The sequence below is a fragment of the Hydra viridissima genome, unplaced genomic scaffold (genome assembly GCF_058129835.1).
Source record: "Hydra viridissima isolate aposymbiotic clone 2 unplaced genomic scaffold, HvirCarnegie_v1 scaffold_4, whole genome shotgun sequence".
Lineage (NCBI taxonomy): Eukaryota > Metazoa > Cnidaria > Hydrozoa > Anthoathecata > Hydridae > Hydra > Hydra viridissima.
The window spans coordinates 951,109-966,055 of NW_028324303.1; the positions used below are offsets into that span (position 1 = coordinate 951,109).

Here is a 14,947-nt window from a genome sequence, read left to right on the forward strand (position 1 = left end):
TTGGAGATTGCTGGACAGTGCAAAGAGAGGACCAATTAACTTACTAGCTTAATTTTAAGCCCGTACTTCGCATTTTCTTTATTTTGATTATCGAAATGATGTAGACTTTTGTGACGAGCGTTTCCAATGGAGATCTCAGTTTTAGTTTCATTTTTACAAAAATTTTTGAATCGTTTTTCTATCGAAATAAGTACAAAGCTTACATTTCTGTCTACTTTTTTTGAGGTTAATTTTTAAGTAAATAAAACCGCAATCAAATCACTACAAAATGATTGGTTATTACTTAGATACCAATCAAAAAATTTTGAAAAAGATGTTGAAAAAATAAAGAAACGAAGACAAAAAAAAAAAAAAAAATTGGAAAGAGTAGCTATTTATTTGCAATGATTCAGTTAGAGCTTGCATGATAGGAAATATTTTTTCTTGAAGAATATAAAGGATTTTATTTTCTGAACGATTCAAAAAATATTGTGCTTTTGCAACTTTTAAGACTTTTGTTGCAATGAACATTTTTGATGAGCTGTAGAATTCGTTGTTCAAATTGTAGAATAGGATTGCAAACGTAATGCACGTTTGATTTTTTACTTAAAACAAAATACTAATTTTTAAAAAAATATATTGCTTGGGTCTTTAAATTTTTATAAATTATTAAGAAGTATGAAAAGCTGTCTCCCTTGTTATCTACAGACAATCGATTTCTGCAGCGTCCCAATATGGCGTATAAAAATCAATATGGTCTCGGTTATAAAAAAAATCTCTCAGCAGTTTAAACCAATCAGATTTAAACAAATTTATCCGAATAAAATCGTCACATGGAAAAAGATTCAATTCTTAAATGCTCATCTCATATTTAGCTATTTATTTGTTATTTAGTTTAACTCGCTTTTTAATCGCTAAATATAAATTTAAAAAAATAAAGCAAAGCTTAATTTCATGTTAATAAAAAAACTGCTTTTGGAATTTCTTACAAGGAGGTATGAGCAAACTAATTTAGGCAAATTTAGGCAAACCTTTTAATTTTTTTCTTAAAAATTAATTCACTTAAAAATGGTTTTAGATTAAAACAACCCAAGACAAGACCGGATGCATAGGCGAAAAAAGGTCTTATTCTTTAAAACATGAAGCAAGAAAAAATGAAAATAAAAGAACTTTGCCTCTAAGTTTCCCCCAGTTTCTTTGACGCACTATCAGTTCATCGTGGTATGAACTGTGAGTAAGTAGAAAATGCGGATAGTTTGGAGTCTTACTTGATGTTCTAATTACCAGAATCACAATGACCAGAACTATGCAGGGTCTCATTTAGAGGTTTAAAGACTTGGTCCAAAATCTCGGTATAATGTCACATTTGTCTCTTTACCCCTGAGTACAAATGTGAGAAACTGCACTAAGCCATCACAGATGCTTGACGACGACCTCTGTAAGTAAGTTAAGCCGCCTCTCTACAGCTATATGTATGCATCCGATGTTTTTGTATAATAAAATTTTTTTCAATGTTGAAAATCTTTAAATCAGAAAAAAGAATTTTGCAAAACATCTGCGGTGAATCATTTGGTTAGTTTTACTCTTCCAAATGTTCTTTAAGGTGAAGTAAGTAAATGCTCAATGCTTCTTCGGTTATCTCCCCCTCCCCAGGTCAGATTTTGCTAAATCTAAGCAGTTGTTTAGTAGCCGCTTGATGCATCCAATAGTCAGTTTTACATGTTCAAATATATTGCAAAACGTTTGTGTAAATGACTTAATATTTAGCTCATTTTTAAATACAGTGAAATGGTTGTAAATAGTAAAAGTGATGAAATGGAACACCAACTTTTTGAGTATTTTTTTCATATTTTTGTCATATTTTTAGTTGAAAGTTATACTTATTGAAAAATCTTTTTTTTTTGTTCCATAAAAACGTGCGTTCTGAAGAGGTCTGGGATACAGGCAAACAATGTAAGATCTTGAGTGTACGCTTTTTAACTATAAACCTTTAGCTGTTCTGCTATTTAACGCGGTGTTAATTGCACAGTTCTGTATTTTCACTTAGTATTGATAGTGTATGATTTTGTATTTTTATGCGGCTATTTGAATAAAAAGAGACGTGACTATAGGAATGAATTATTTAAGTACGTTTAGCAAGTATCTAAATATACCGTTTGTTGTCAATTTAAAAAATGCATATATTAAATCGATAAATATTTCATTTGTAATCTCAATGAAAATATAAGTTTATTTATTTAAAACCATGAAAGCATTTTGCGCCTATAGAAAAACTTTTCAAACTCGCTCGATGCTTTTTTGAAAATGGCGTTTAATCAGTCGGCTGAAAGGTGAGGATAGTTTTGTTCGTTAGGATCGGTTAATTAGAATTTTTGACAAGAATTCTTTCGTTTGCATTGCAGCCTGTAATGCAGCTTGATCTCGGATCGGTTGAATTACGCATGACGAATTTTATTCCGGGCTTTAACTTTCTAAATAACAAAATTTCAAGCCAGATGCTCTAGAGTACAAATAAATCGTGCTGCATGATGGTCAAAGAGCTTTTTTTTTTCTGAGGACTAACGCAACTAAAAGATTAAACTAAGTCTGGCATAGAGACTTACAAATTGCAAATTACAAAATATTTTGCAGCGTGTAAATTGCTCTTAAAACAAATTTGTTTTCAGTGAAAAATTTTTTTTAATTGAAGATTTTCAGTGCAACGTCAGTGCGACGACGTCTTTCTGTTTCAAAGAAAAAATTCACTTTTTTACTTTTTGATATGTGAAGAACTGCGCTGCGCAATTGATCAAATTGCTGTCGAATTTCAACCAATCAAGTCTAATAAAGTCTTGCTGAAGTCAGACAATTTAATTTTAAATTAATAAATGTACATCAAACTTTTTATTTAAATATTTAATCAGAAACTTAGAAGCATAAGAATTAAAAAAAAAAAGTTCAAAATTCAAATTTCTATTTTCTTTTTTCTTTTAAATACATTTCATAAATTTAAAAAAAAAAAAAAAAAAAAAAAAACTAATTAAAATAATTCTTTCTCCGTTATTTTATTATGTTATATTTTCCATATTTTTTGTTCTTATTTCTTCTAAGAATTCGTTATGATGAAGCTGAGGACGTTCAGAATTCGACTTCAGTTATTGCACGAAGTAATCAATCTTATTATCAATCCTCAAGTTTTCAAGCTTCGAACTCACAACAACATCACAGCTTTAACAAAAAAGAAGAAGCAAATCAATCATTTTATCACGTGGAAAACCAAAGTAGACAAATCAACAACGCGTCCAATCAAAATAACTTGATCAGCAACGTATCCAACCAAAATAATTTGATCAAAGAAGTATATAGAAAGATTTCTGTCTCTCCTGCAGCTCAGCAAATAAATAAGGTCTCGAGAATAGAAGATGTCCGTTCTCAGGAAAAAACACGGTTAATACTCGAGAACATTGAAGATCAGTCAGATGATGGAGATAGATGGAGCTTATCTCAAGAGTTTGAAGCCTTATCAGATAATAAAAGAGTTAACATAAAACCAATTCAACAAGTTTCAAATAATTCCCCCCACCTTCTCGTAAAACAAAATCGCAAAGACAGTCACCTGTACCATGAAAAAAGTATAGTACCAACAATCGTCATTGATCAGTACCAATCACCTTCACCTTCACAAAGCACCAAAGGTGTAGTTAAAAGCAAAGAGCTTTTACATCAAAGCAACTTCCAATCAGATAATCAATATAGCAGCCAATCAAACAAACAATCAATTAGCCAATCAATAGGTCAATCAACAAGCCAATCAATTAATCAACAAACCAGTCAATCAATTAATCAACAAACCAGTCAATCGATTAATCAACAAACCAGTCAATCAATTAATCAATCAATTAGCCAGTCAATCAATAAATCAAATAGCCAATCAAATTTCCAATCAGCCAGCGGGTCAAGTTACCAATCGGAAAGTCAATCAAATTTCCAATCAGCCAGCTTGTTAAATTACCAATCGGCAAATCAATCAAATTTCCAATCAACCAGCCTATCAAATTACCAATCGGCAAATCAATCAAACCTCCAATCAACCAGCCTGTCAAATTACCAAACGACAAGTCAATCAAATTACCAATCAACAAGCCAATCAGCAGCCCAATCAAGCTATCAGCTGACTAATTACACAAACAATCAGTTGGCCAACCAATCAAACAATCAATCATATCAATTGAATAGTAATTTTAATAGCGCCAGTGGAGCCACTCAAAATGCAAAGTATTCCAATTTTTCTGAGAAACAGGAGTCTCAAAAGAATATCCGTGAATACAAATCTAACGAATCTTCGTCATCAGGCTTTCGCTCTTATCAAAGAGATGAGCTGGCTTTGCAAGCGCCACAGAAGCCTCGTCGAGCATCTACGAACTTACCATTAAATATAAATATCCAGAGAAATCACGATATGGAGCAGGGAAACAAGTTTAGAGTTTTAATCTCACCCACCCCAGAGTCAGATAGCAATATGGAAAACATGGTCCCGGCTGATGACCAGTTTAATACCTTCCCTAGAAGACGGAGCTCTGTCAGCATAGTGCCAAAATCTATCGATGAACAATACAGTTTAAACGAACAGTACAAAAGAAGAGCTTCTTTGCACCCTGATAGTAAGATTCTACTTTTTTTGATCAAAATCTTTGTTACGTAAAGTATAACTACTTTTAGAGATCCGAACAACTGGAATTCTCTAGGATTTCAAATTTATTCGATTTCAAATTACTTACCAGAAAATTGATCCTACTTGTTTTGTGGGATGTACAAACCGATTTTTAATAAGTGTTAAAATGATTACTAGAATTGTGTAAGCAAATACAATATTGTGTATACAAAGGTAATGTTATGGTTAATTGAGTAAGCATCAGAGTCTCGGAAGAGTCTCGTTTGTAGGATACTATCATCAACGACACTTTGAAGTTGGTATCAGAAAAATCCGTCCAACCGAGATCGATGCCAATCAGGTATCGGTATTTAGGATGGGTATCGTAAAAAATGACCGATATAGTGACTACAAGATGCTTTCTGTACCGAGACTCTGTAACTTAGTACCGAGACTCTGTAATTTAGTGCTGCGCATCCTAAAGTTCTTCTATTTTTTATATATAAACCGAATTTTATATTGGAAATAACTTTTTCAAGATTTTAAATCTCACTGATCTTCGTTCTTTCATTACTTTACTTGTTAACATTTAGGAGTTAGTGAGAGCAGGGCAAGAGATCAGCAGACCAGAGAAGAACTGCGTCGAACAGAATTATCGAAATTTAAAAATATGTATCAAAATGATAAAAGCGGAAGAAATCAAAGAACTGAAAATGAAATGCGCTATGAAGAGGTTTTAATTTTTTTTTATTAATTGCTATTTACAAACTTAGAAGGTTCTTTTATTAATTAAAAAAAAAAAAAGATCTTGCATTGCACTTAATTTATTTGATTACGCTTTGTATATTTAAAAAAGTTATGCTAATTTATTCTCATAGGCCAATAAATGGAACTACGAAAAAGAAGATCAAAACAAAATAATTGAACGCGTAATACCTTCTCAAAGCAATATTCAAATAAATCAGGAAAGACGCTATGAAAAAAAAAAAGAAAACTATGAGTTTGAAGAAATTCAAAGTGATAAAAAATATCAAGAATATAATTACATGAATAAAGACATTCGTTCTCATATAAATATTAAAACCGATAAATTTAACGAGCAGGCAAATAAGGAACAAGTACAAAACGAATCATTCCGACGCCATGACCAACAAATGATAAATTATTCAAAAGAAATGAATTCGGAAAATTTCCAAAAGTATTCTTATGAAACAGAATCTCGATCCCAACGGCACCAAAACTCACAAAGCTCACAAGTTAACTATGTTTCAAATGCTTCATCCATCAGCGCCAATCAAACTCTCTCCCATCAGATAGCCTCAGGAACGTCTTTATCAGCGATAGGTAAGTTTATTTGAAAGTTTTTGGTACAAAAAGGAGTCATACTAACTATATTATATGTTATGTAAATTATATTTATATCATATCTATTGTAATACATTATTATTGATTACTCGTGAATTTTTTTTTAATGTATTACGAATTCTAATAACTTTTAATTAAATTTTTTTAGATTATAAACAAAATATTTCCAATCAAAACACTGGATATTATAAAATAGAAACTGATCTAGATGGTAGAAGATTTTCAAATCCTAACTCTATCCTTCGACGGTCCGATGATAGTTCATCTCAATCAACAATTAGTGAGGGAATACAATCACATGGTCAAAAAGAAATCAGGAGTAAATCTTGGAATGGGGAATCAAGCTCTCAAAATCAGAAGGTGTTAACGTAATTTTTCTAATTTGTTTTATAAATTGTATTCAATTCGCACACACAAGTCCGGGGGGGGGGGGGGGGAAATTGTATTCAATTTGTACACACACGTCCAGGGGGGGATGTTGGAGAATTAACTTTTAATAACTTTTTACTTAATTTTTTACTTTTCAAATATCTCAAGATCATTTTGCTCTTAACATTTTTCAGAAGTTCATTTAAACCAATCATAGTTGTTGAACTTGTTCGCGCTTTTTAAACCAATCATAGTTTGTTGAACTTGTTCGCGCTTTTTTTTTTAGATGCAGAAACAACTCAACGTGTCATTTGAACAGCAACAGGTTGAGCATCAGCAGAAAAAACACAGCATGCTACAACATGTCTCTGAGCATCAAGATACCTATAGACGTACAAATTCTCAAACGAGTTTTGATGATTTATATAATTATGAAAACCTTCAGCACGAAAAGAAATCGAAGCGATCCCAAAGATCTCTCTCGTTCAGTGGGCGTAAAGTTTCAACAAGGAACCAAATCTTAAACTCTAATTTAAACAATCAACAGTACTCAAAAAATCAATCCGCTCACCAAGACAGCAGTTCGCTTAAAATATTAAGTGGCAGTCATGTTGGAGAAGTTTCAAATGAATTTAAAAAAGTTTCTAAACTTGATATAAAAACCACCTCAATTAAAAATACAAAAAGTACGTCATCTTCATCTCAATCTTCCATCAAGAATAACCTACATAAAGATGAGCAAAAAGATTATTTCGGATCAGTTAATGTTTCTGCTAAAAACGGAGTAATTATGTTGGTCATGGACGAAAATGATTCAATAATTGATCATTCGAAGAATAGTGAAAGATCCCTGCTTAATGACTCAACATCTTCCGAGAAAAATTATCTTAAAGAGGAAGAGCAGCAATTGTTTCATCGCAGTAATCATTATCGTCGTAAGAGTGATGGAGATGCACTCCTGGCCCAAACAAAAGTCATAAACAGAAACTTTCTCAACCATTCTTATGAGGAACTCCACAGCAATGCTTATACACATATGATACCGATGGAAACTGTTTATTACACTGTGTGCACAAGATTCTTTAGGCCAGAGAATGACGACTGGATAGTGAACATACATAGAATGGGAACTTTTAATGCTTCTGTTGGAAGTAATCATTCTAACAGATGTGTTTTCTGGAACCAGCTTTTTAATCAAGATAACGAAGATATCCTAGTTCAAAAGCTGGTCCCACCCGAAAACTTTCAAAATAACGACTTTTCAATAAACGACAGAACGATTGTCGAAGATCAATCTCAGTATTTAAATAATCGCGGAATGAACAGCATAAGGAAGCAATCAGAAGGAGACTCTCAGTCTAAAAGTAGCTCAACGAAGAAAAAAAGAAAATTTAGCTTGTTGAAAAAACCTCGTGGTGAACTCGAGGTTAGAAACATAAATCCAATGTTTTGTTGAAACTCTTTTTGAAAATTTTGCTTTTTTTACGCACATAAAAAAAAATCTTACATCAAAGTTTTTAGAACGCATTTCGCAGACTTAGAGCAAAAAACGAATCTATTTTTAAATAAAACTTTGAATTAAATGTTTTCCATATAGACGCTTCTGCATCTTAGCCAGCCGTTCACAATTTTCAATGTATATTTTTTTTAAAGTTTTGCAAATTTCACTGAATTAAATAATTTTAGTTCTTTCAATGTCAAGTTTCACCAGAATTTATAACTGATTGGTTGTAATTGGTTATGTTTGTCAGAACTCTCAGATTATTAAGCGTCATCTTACGATGACATTTTGTAAATATTTGTTAAATTTGATAATAACGAAAATAACATTTTAATTTTTCTTACAAATGTAAAACGTTTTTAAATTAAAAAAATTTAAATGTAACACGTTGTTGCATGGTCACCAAAATAGGTGGCCATTAAGGTAATAGCAATTTAGGCTGTGATATCAAATGATAATTTTTAATTAAACTAAGAGGAATACGTTTCAAAAACGCATGACTATTTATTCATTAAATTCTGTAAGAAAGGTGGTTTCTTTCTCTTCTTCACAGAGATTTAATGGTATTATATTTTTTATGTTTATATTGCAATATTTAGTATTTACATCTTTGATTTATACAAAACTACACAAACAGAATTCATGCATTTTTACAGAGCTGCACGTACAGGATTCACGCATTCTTAAGAAGGAAACCATTTGGGATCTCTAAAATGTCTTTAATTCTGGGACTTGTTGATGTTTGATTGGTTAGTTTTATAATATCAATACTATTAGAATCAAAATCTTGGTATTTTGTTGGGAAATTAGAAATATTCAAGAGTTAATCATATGCTCTTCTCACCCGCCCCCCCACCCCCCCACCCCTGCGCAAATTCTTTTAAGTTTCTTTAAAGTTTCTTTTATCAAGCTAAATATTCTTCGGATAAAATATTCAATAAAAACTGGAAACTAGCTTTGTGAATGATTTCGGCAAGCTGTTCATGTAACGCATGTTGGGCATATATAAAACTGTATGAATACATTCTTTTGAAATGGTAAACAAGATGTTTGGTGGCGCTTCGTCGGAAGCTTCGCTCTTATTATTTATTGGTTTTACAACAAGCTTGAATAATATGGCAAACTTTAAAGTACATCATTTTTTCCGATTCATTAACTAAATTAATTTTTCATTAACTGAATTAAGTGTTCGTGAATTTATATGGAACCTGAAAGCAAAGGAGACGAACGTGCGCCTCAAAAAAAAGTCTTTAAAACCAATTTTGACTCTTTGAAAGCGTTTCTAAACTGTTTTTACAAAGAACTGAAAAAATCACCCTGGAGATCACTCATTGGACCAGGAGGTTTAGAGGAAAATGATTTTACCCTTCCTCATTTATGGTATATATTTATTTTATTTTTCATTCCAGTCTGCAGTTTGTTGACAAATGTTGGATTAATCCGTCCGTATATTGCCAGTGACAGCGGGTTGTGTAACTGGGATGCTAACCAACGCAAGTGTGAGAGCATCATTGTCTTTTTCATAACTTACCGAATTAGTTTTGCAATATCGGCGTTTTTCTTGCTAACTTCAATTTTGTTGACGCAAGTTAAGAAAGAAAACCCCTATGGGACATCGAGCCTTCACACCGGGTTTTGGATCGAAAAGATAGTAGTTGTGCTAGTTATATCCTGTGTTGCTTTCGCCTTCCCACCTAGCACGTTTGACAGGGTTTGGATATATTTTGTGCTTCTCAGCGATCTTGTGACGTCAACATTGCAAATGTTCTTGATACGCGACGCTTCAAAATACCTTTATGAAAAATATTTCAAAATGAAGAAGAAAAAAGATGCAAAGCACGTTAAGTTTTTTCTATTTCTTTTTTGCGGAATGTTTTTGTCCACGTTTGCTTCAATTTTCTTTGTTTCCTTTTCAATTTACGAACAGATTTTATCACCAAATAGCACTCAGTTCAGCATACTTGCAACCATAGTGACAATAACAATAATATTAAGTATGTTAGTTTACACCGCGGTCCACAAAAAACAACAATTTTTTTGTTCAACCCAGGTTGCGGCTTTTTGCAGCTTGTTGTTGTATAAGTCGTCCACCTACCACGTATCAAAAGACGAATCTTATGCCGATAACGTTATTAGTACAGATGCGTCAAAAGTCTTTTCTATTTTTCTTTTATACGCTACGATAATTTATGCGTTCGTTAGAAGAGATCACGTGTTTTACTTCTTTTATTTCAGATGGACCATTTGTTGTGAGCACTCTATGGTAGAGAGACGTTCAAAAATTCCTTGGCACTTTAATATTGATAAACCAAAAAACAAGAAATTAAATCCAAACGAGACCTTGTTAGATCTAGACAATGGAGTTGAGCCAAAACCACCAAATATTGGCGAAGGTTCTAACCAGTCACAACTGTTATTAATTGATGTCAAGGAAACTGGTATCCAGGTCTCGTATAGCGAAGCTCTGATTCATGCAGTATTATTAGTAGTAGCTCTTAAATCGACCTGTTTGGTGACAAACTATTACCAGCTTGCTGGAAAAACAAAAGGACTATACTTAGAAAGGACGGCCGCTGCATCAGCTGCGTTGCTTTTTAATAGTGTTTTTATTCCTCTCCTCTACTGTTGGTTCTTAGCATTCCAACATTTTATGTTTGAAAATACAAACCCCCTGGCAACAAACAAGTTGCTCGAAGGGTTCCTTAAACTTTTTTGGCACATTATATTTGTAACTTTTGTTAAAACCCCGTCGTGTTTTAAAAAGTCGACTCTCTCTAGATATGTTTACACTATATTCTTTTTAACGATATTCACCCTAGCGTGTATTGGACTTACACCATTTTTTAGACGCTCTTTGGAGAAAACATCTTTGTTTTGTGACCAAGTCGGATCATTGGGTGCATGCATGTCAAAAGATCCAGCATTTATTGGTCTATATCGTATTTTCGCAACTGCAGGAATTTTTTTTTTCATTTTATCGGTTCTGTTATTGAGAACAAAGACTGTCGACAACCCACGTGATTCAATTCATAACGGAAGTTGGCTACTTAAAGTTGTCTTACTTGTTTTAATTTTTGCATTGTTGGTGAACATACCCAATAAGTTTAGCCGAGTGTGGCTTTACGCGAGTCTATTCTCTACCTTTGCTTTTGCAGTTGTCCAGTTATTATGTCTGCTCGATATTGTGGATATCATTAATACGACGTGGACAGAAACCACAAAATGGTCTTCAAATACTGTGTATTTCAGTTCTACAAGTTTAACTACCTTTATGTACGCAATTTCAACCGCGGCTTTTGTATGTTTTTATGTGTATTTTGCCCACAACTTTAATTGTCGTGTAAATCGATTTTTCATAAGTATTAATTTAGTCATTTGCATTTCTGCGAGTATTATTTCGATACATCCGATAATCAAATCCGGAGGTCTATTACGTTCAGCTATTGTGACATCGTTTTGCATGTACCTTACCTGGTCAGCACTCAACTATAATCCTAACGAGAGATGTAATCCTTTGGCACACACTATAATTATGCTAGAGCCTAAACCAACTCGAGATGCTGTCTCCATTATGGATATATTTTTTCTCGCTATTACACTGATTTATTTTACAACCCGCGTTGAAATCGTTTCGTCCAATATCGAAGAACTTCTTCCTAAATATTTATTTCGATTCAAATTTTGTCACAAAAATGAGATGAAAAAAGACAGTGTAAAAACTGAAGGTTGTTCCGAAAATCAAGGAAATCAAGAAAATCAAGAAAATCAAGTTCAAAAAGTTAAAGAGAAAACATACCGAGAGAGATTACTCTTTGGAGAATGTTGTTGTAGAGAACATATTTTTAGTAATTCAAAATGCGACCAGGAAGTAGAATCTGTTCAAACTGCATATAGCTACACTTGTCTGCATTTTGTATATTATCTTGCGACCTCTTATTCATTTGTCTTGCTAACGCATTGGTTAGAACCTGTTCCAGGATCTGGATTTAAAGTCACCATTCACTGGGCGATTATGTCAGTAAAAATGGTAGCAAGTAGCACATGTGCGCTCTTATATGTTTGGACATTAATTGCACCCACTTTAAAAACTATGTATTTTAAAAGACAAAACAATTAGTTAATTTTTTATTTTTATTTTTTTTTTTACTCTAGAAAGATTAGCAAGAAATTTTTTTAAAGATAGAAAGTATTGAAATTGTTAACGAAAAATATTTTTGTAAATTTTTTAAAAAAAGTTTTATGAAAAGTATTTTTTTCTAATATGTAAAAAAGAAATTAAAATGGGAAAAAAGAGGGGGGGGGGGGACGAATTAAGGCTTCCGAGAAAATGAAAAACACTGGTTAGGGTTAGGGTTAGGGTTAGGGCCCGATTCAATTGCAACAGAAAACCTCATTACGCCGCTACTCCCAAGAACTTTTCCGTCTGCTCTATTTTGAATCTCCAGGCTGTCATCACTAGACTATCCATTTCATTCAAACGAATACATGTGGCATATATATTGATGAATTCGTTATCAATGAGAACTTTGATGTAAGTTACGTAGAAGCATTTTACAAAGATGACTTCCAGGATTACTGTATACTAAACTTCCATGCTTTCTCAGCAAAATAGTTTTAATCCAACAAAGCCATGTATGGTATCCTATCAAAAAAGCAAAAAAGAATAATAAAGTTTGACTGACAAAGTATGTTCCATTTATTTCTGCCGTTTTTTGAAGCGTTTAGGAAATCCAAGTGATAGCATATAAGTTGATTCAGACGACGAATTTTTCAAAGAATATACTTAGTTTATTTTATGGTTCTAAAGAAAGAGAGCAACCACATAACACAACCAGCCAAAGCACAATAACTTTGCTCAAGTTTTAAACCAGAATGTCCTTTTATATTAGCCAGTGGAATACATTTGAGTAATAAATATATATTAAAAGCTCTTCATTAACCATTATCTTATGAACAGTTGTCACAACTCCATATTGATAGTTATATTTACACGATAAAACCATGCGTAAAGTTTATTTTCTCTAATTTAAGTTTTTTATCATTTTTTTAAAAAATTGAGTGTGGCTTTTTTTTTTTGCACCCCACTGTATATATATATATATATATATATATATATATATATATATATATATATATATATATATATATATATATATATATATATATATATATATATATACAGTGGGGTGCAAAAAAAAAAAGCCACACTCAATTTTTTAATAAAAAAAGCAATAAAAACTGTCTTAAACTCATAATAAAAATAATATAAGACAATTTTGATTTAATGCTTTTGATTTTATTGTATACTACATATAATAAAAAGAAATTAGGATTTATGAAGTATTTTTCAAGTTTTAGCTGTATTAGTACTTAATTGGCAACCCTTTGCTTTTTATGACTTCAACGCATCTAGATGACATACTATCTACAAGTCCTTTTAACCCTTTCATGCACTGGGTTGTTGTATAACAATAAATTAAACTAAGCTTCCCCAATTCAAATGGTTCATTCTAACCGATTGAAAACAATATTATATTATAAAGGAGAGTTGAAAAAGGCTGTAGAAAAAGTCTACTTTAACATTTCATAGTACCACTGTCATTTTATAGATGATTTTTTATGGGTTATGTTAGTTACGGAAAAATAAATGGTGCATGAAAGGGTTAATAAGTCATTTGGCAATGCTTTCCAACCAACAAGAAGAGTTTGGAACAGTTCATCTTCATTTGTTGCTCTACGATCTTTCAATTTTTTATCCAGCATAGACCATAGGTTTTCTATTGGATTTAAATCAGGCGACTGTGCTGACCAAGACATAACTGGTATCAATTTAGATTCTAGATATCTTTTATTCAACCGTGCTGTATGTTTGGGATCGTTATCCTGTTGAAAGACGTAGTCACCATTAGGAAAAAGTTCTTTTATACTTGGTCAAAGTTGATTAACTAAGATTTTGTGAAACAAATGCTGGTCCAATGTGCCTTTCACCCAGTAAAGTTTTCCAACTTTGTGTGCACTAAATCAATCCCACACATTTACCTTTTTTGTTGTGTTTAATTGTTGTGTTGCATACTTGGGGGTTGAATTTTTCCCCAACTCATTTCCAACAGTGAGATCGACCATTATAAAAAAAGACGAAAGGAGACTCGTCGCTCCAAATAACTTTTGCGCATTGTTGACATATCCAACCTTTGTGTTCAATGCACGAGCAATCTTTTTTTGCGATTGATTTCACTAACAAATGTTGTTTTTTTTATTTGGTTTCCAGAAAAAAATTCACCTGATGCTTTTATTCGACGAGATATTGTCCACTTTGAGATATTAGTAAAGTTTAAATCAAGTTTTATCTCACTACATGTGATTTTTACGATCATTTTTGGCGAAGTTAAGAATGTAGCGATCTTCCTTTTTTGAAGTTTTAGGTTTTCTCCCTGATCCAATAGACCTCTCAGTTGTACCAGTTCGTTTACATTTCTTCACCAATCTGTTAATAGTGGAATTTTGCCAATTAAAACGCATTCTAATTCTTCTAAGAGACTCTCCTCGGTCAGCAGCTTCAATAATTAGTCTAATTTCTATATCTGTTAGTTGTTTTCTAAAATATTAAATGCGCCCATATTATTCTGTATTTTTAAAGTTTTTTGTTATATAATTATTAGTGTATATATATAACATTTCTCTTCTTTCCTGAATTTTTCACTGCCACATCCAAATATTTTTGTTTTGCTTGATTTTACATTTTATACTTAAAGTCAAGAAGAAGTGTTAGTGTGGCTTTTTTTTTTTGCACCCCACTGCATATATATATATATATATATATATATATATATATATATATATATATATATATATATATATATATATATATATATATACACATATGTATGTATTGCCGGTACGCCGGTATGAAACTTTAAGTACCAACAAAGTTGTCATCCTTCGCTGTATTTTCAATATATATATATATAAATGAAGTGAGTGAGGAAATGGTAGAACTAATGTTGAAATTTACAAACCAAATTTTAAACTAAGCGCGAAACCGGCAGAAATACTTAAGCAATTTTCATCGACATGGGAAATAAAAAAAAAATTTGATATTTCAC

General features: G+C 32.1%; 2 protein-coding genes across 2 annotated transcripts; both read left to right on the forward strand.

Moving 5' to 3' along the window:
• The first annotated feature begins 2,191 nt into the window (after positions 1 to 2,191).
• LOC145183315 (uncharacterized) lies at positions 2,192 to 8,167 on the forward strand. Its single transcript, XM_090084325.1, has 6 exons — positions 2,192 to 2,309; positions 3,070 to 4,619; positions 5,203 to 5,342; positions 5,488 to 5,953; positions 6,123 to 6,334; positions 6,630 to 8,167. The coding sequence occupies exons 1-6, from the start codon at positions 2,284 to 2,286 to the stop codon at positions 7,797 to 7,799; spliced, it is 3,564 nt and encodes a 1,187-aa protein (XP_089940451.1). The 5' UTR covers positions 2,192 to 2,283; the 3' UTR covers positions 7,800 to 8,167.
• Positions 8,168 to 8,895: 728 nt separating this feature from the next.
• Positions 8,896 to 12,093, forward strand: LOC145183005 (serine incorporator 3-like). The gene is made up of 2 exons (XM_090084326.1): positions 8,896 to 9,680; positions 10,080 to 12,093. The coding sequence occupies exons 1-2, from the start codon at positions 9,046 to 9,048 to the stop codon at positions 11,959 to 11,961; spliced, it is 2,517 nt and encodes an 838-aa protein (XP_089940452.1). The 5' UTR covers positions 8,896 to 9,045; the 3' UTR covers positions 11,962 to 12,093.
• The last annotated feature ends 2,854 nt before the right edge of the window (positions 12,094 to 14,947 follow it).

What these genes read in the sequence shown, in the direction of transcription:
- LOC145183315 (XM_090084325.1), top strand. Translation starts at nt 2,284, where the DNA reads ATGGCGTTTAATCAGTCGGCTGAAAG. An exon ending in TTTAATCAGTCGGCTGAAAG is followed by an intron (nt 2,310 to 3,069) that starts GTGAGGATAGTT and finishes ATTTCTTCTAAG; the next exon opens with AATTCGTTATGATGAAGCTG. An exon ending in AACGTCTTTATCAGCGATAG is followed by an intron (nt 5,954 to 6,122) that starts GTAAGTTTATTT and finishes AAATTTTTTTAG; the next exon opens with ATTATAAACAAAATATTTCC.
- LOC145183005 (XM_090084326.1), top strand. Translation starts at nt 9,046, where the DNA reads ATGGAACCTGAAAGCAAAGGAGACGAACGTGCGCCTCAAAAAAAAGTC. An exon ending in AAGAAGAAAAAAGATGCAAA is followed by an intron (nt 9,681 to 10,079) that starts GCACGTTAAGTT and finishes CTTTTATTTCAG; the next exon opens with ATGGACCATTTGTTGTGAGC.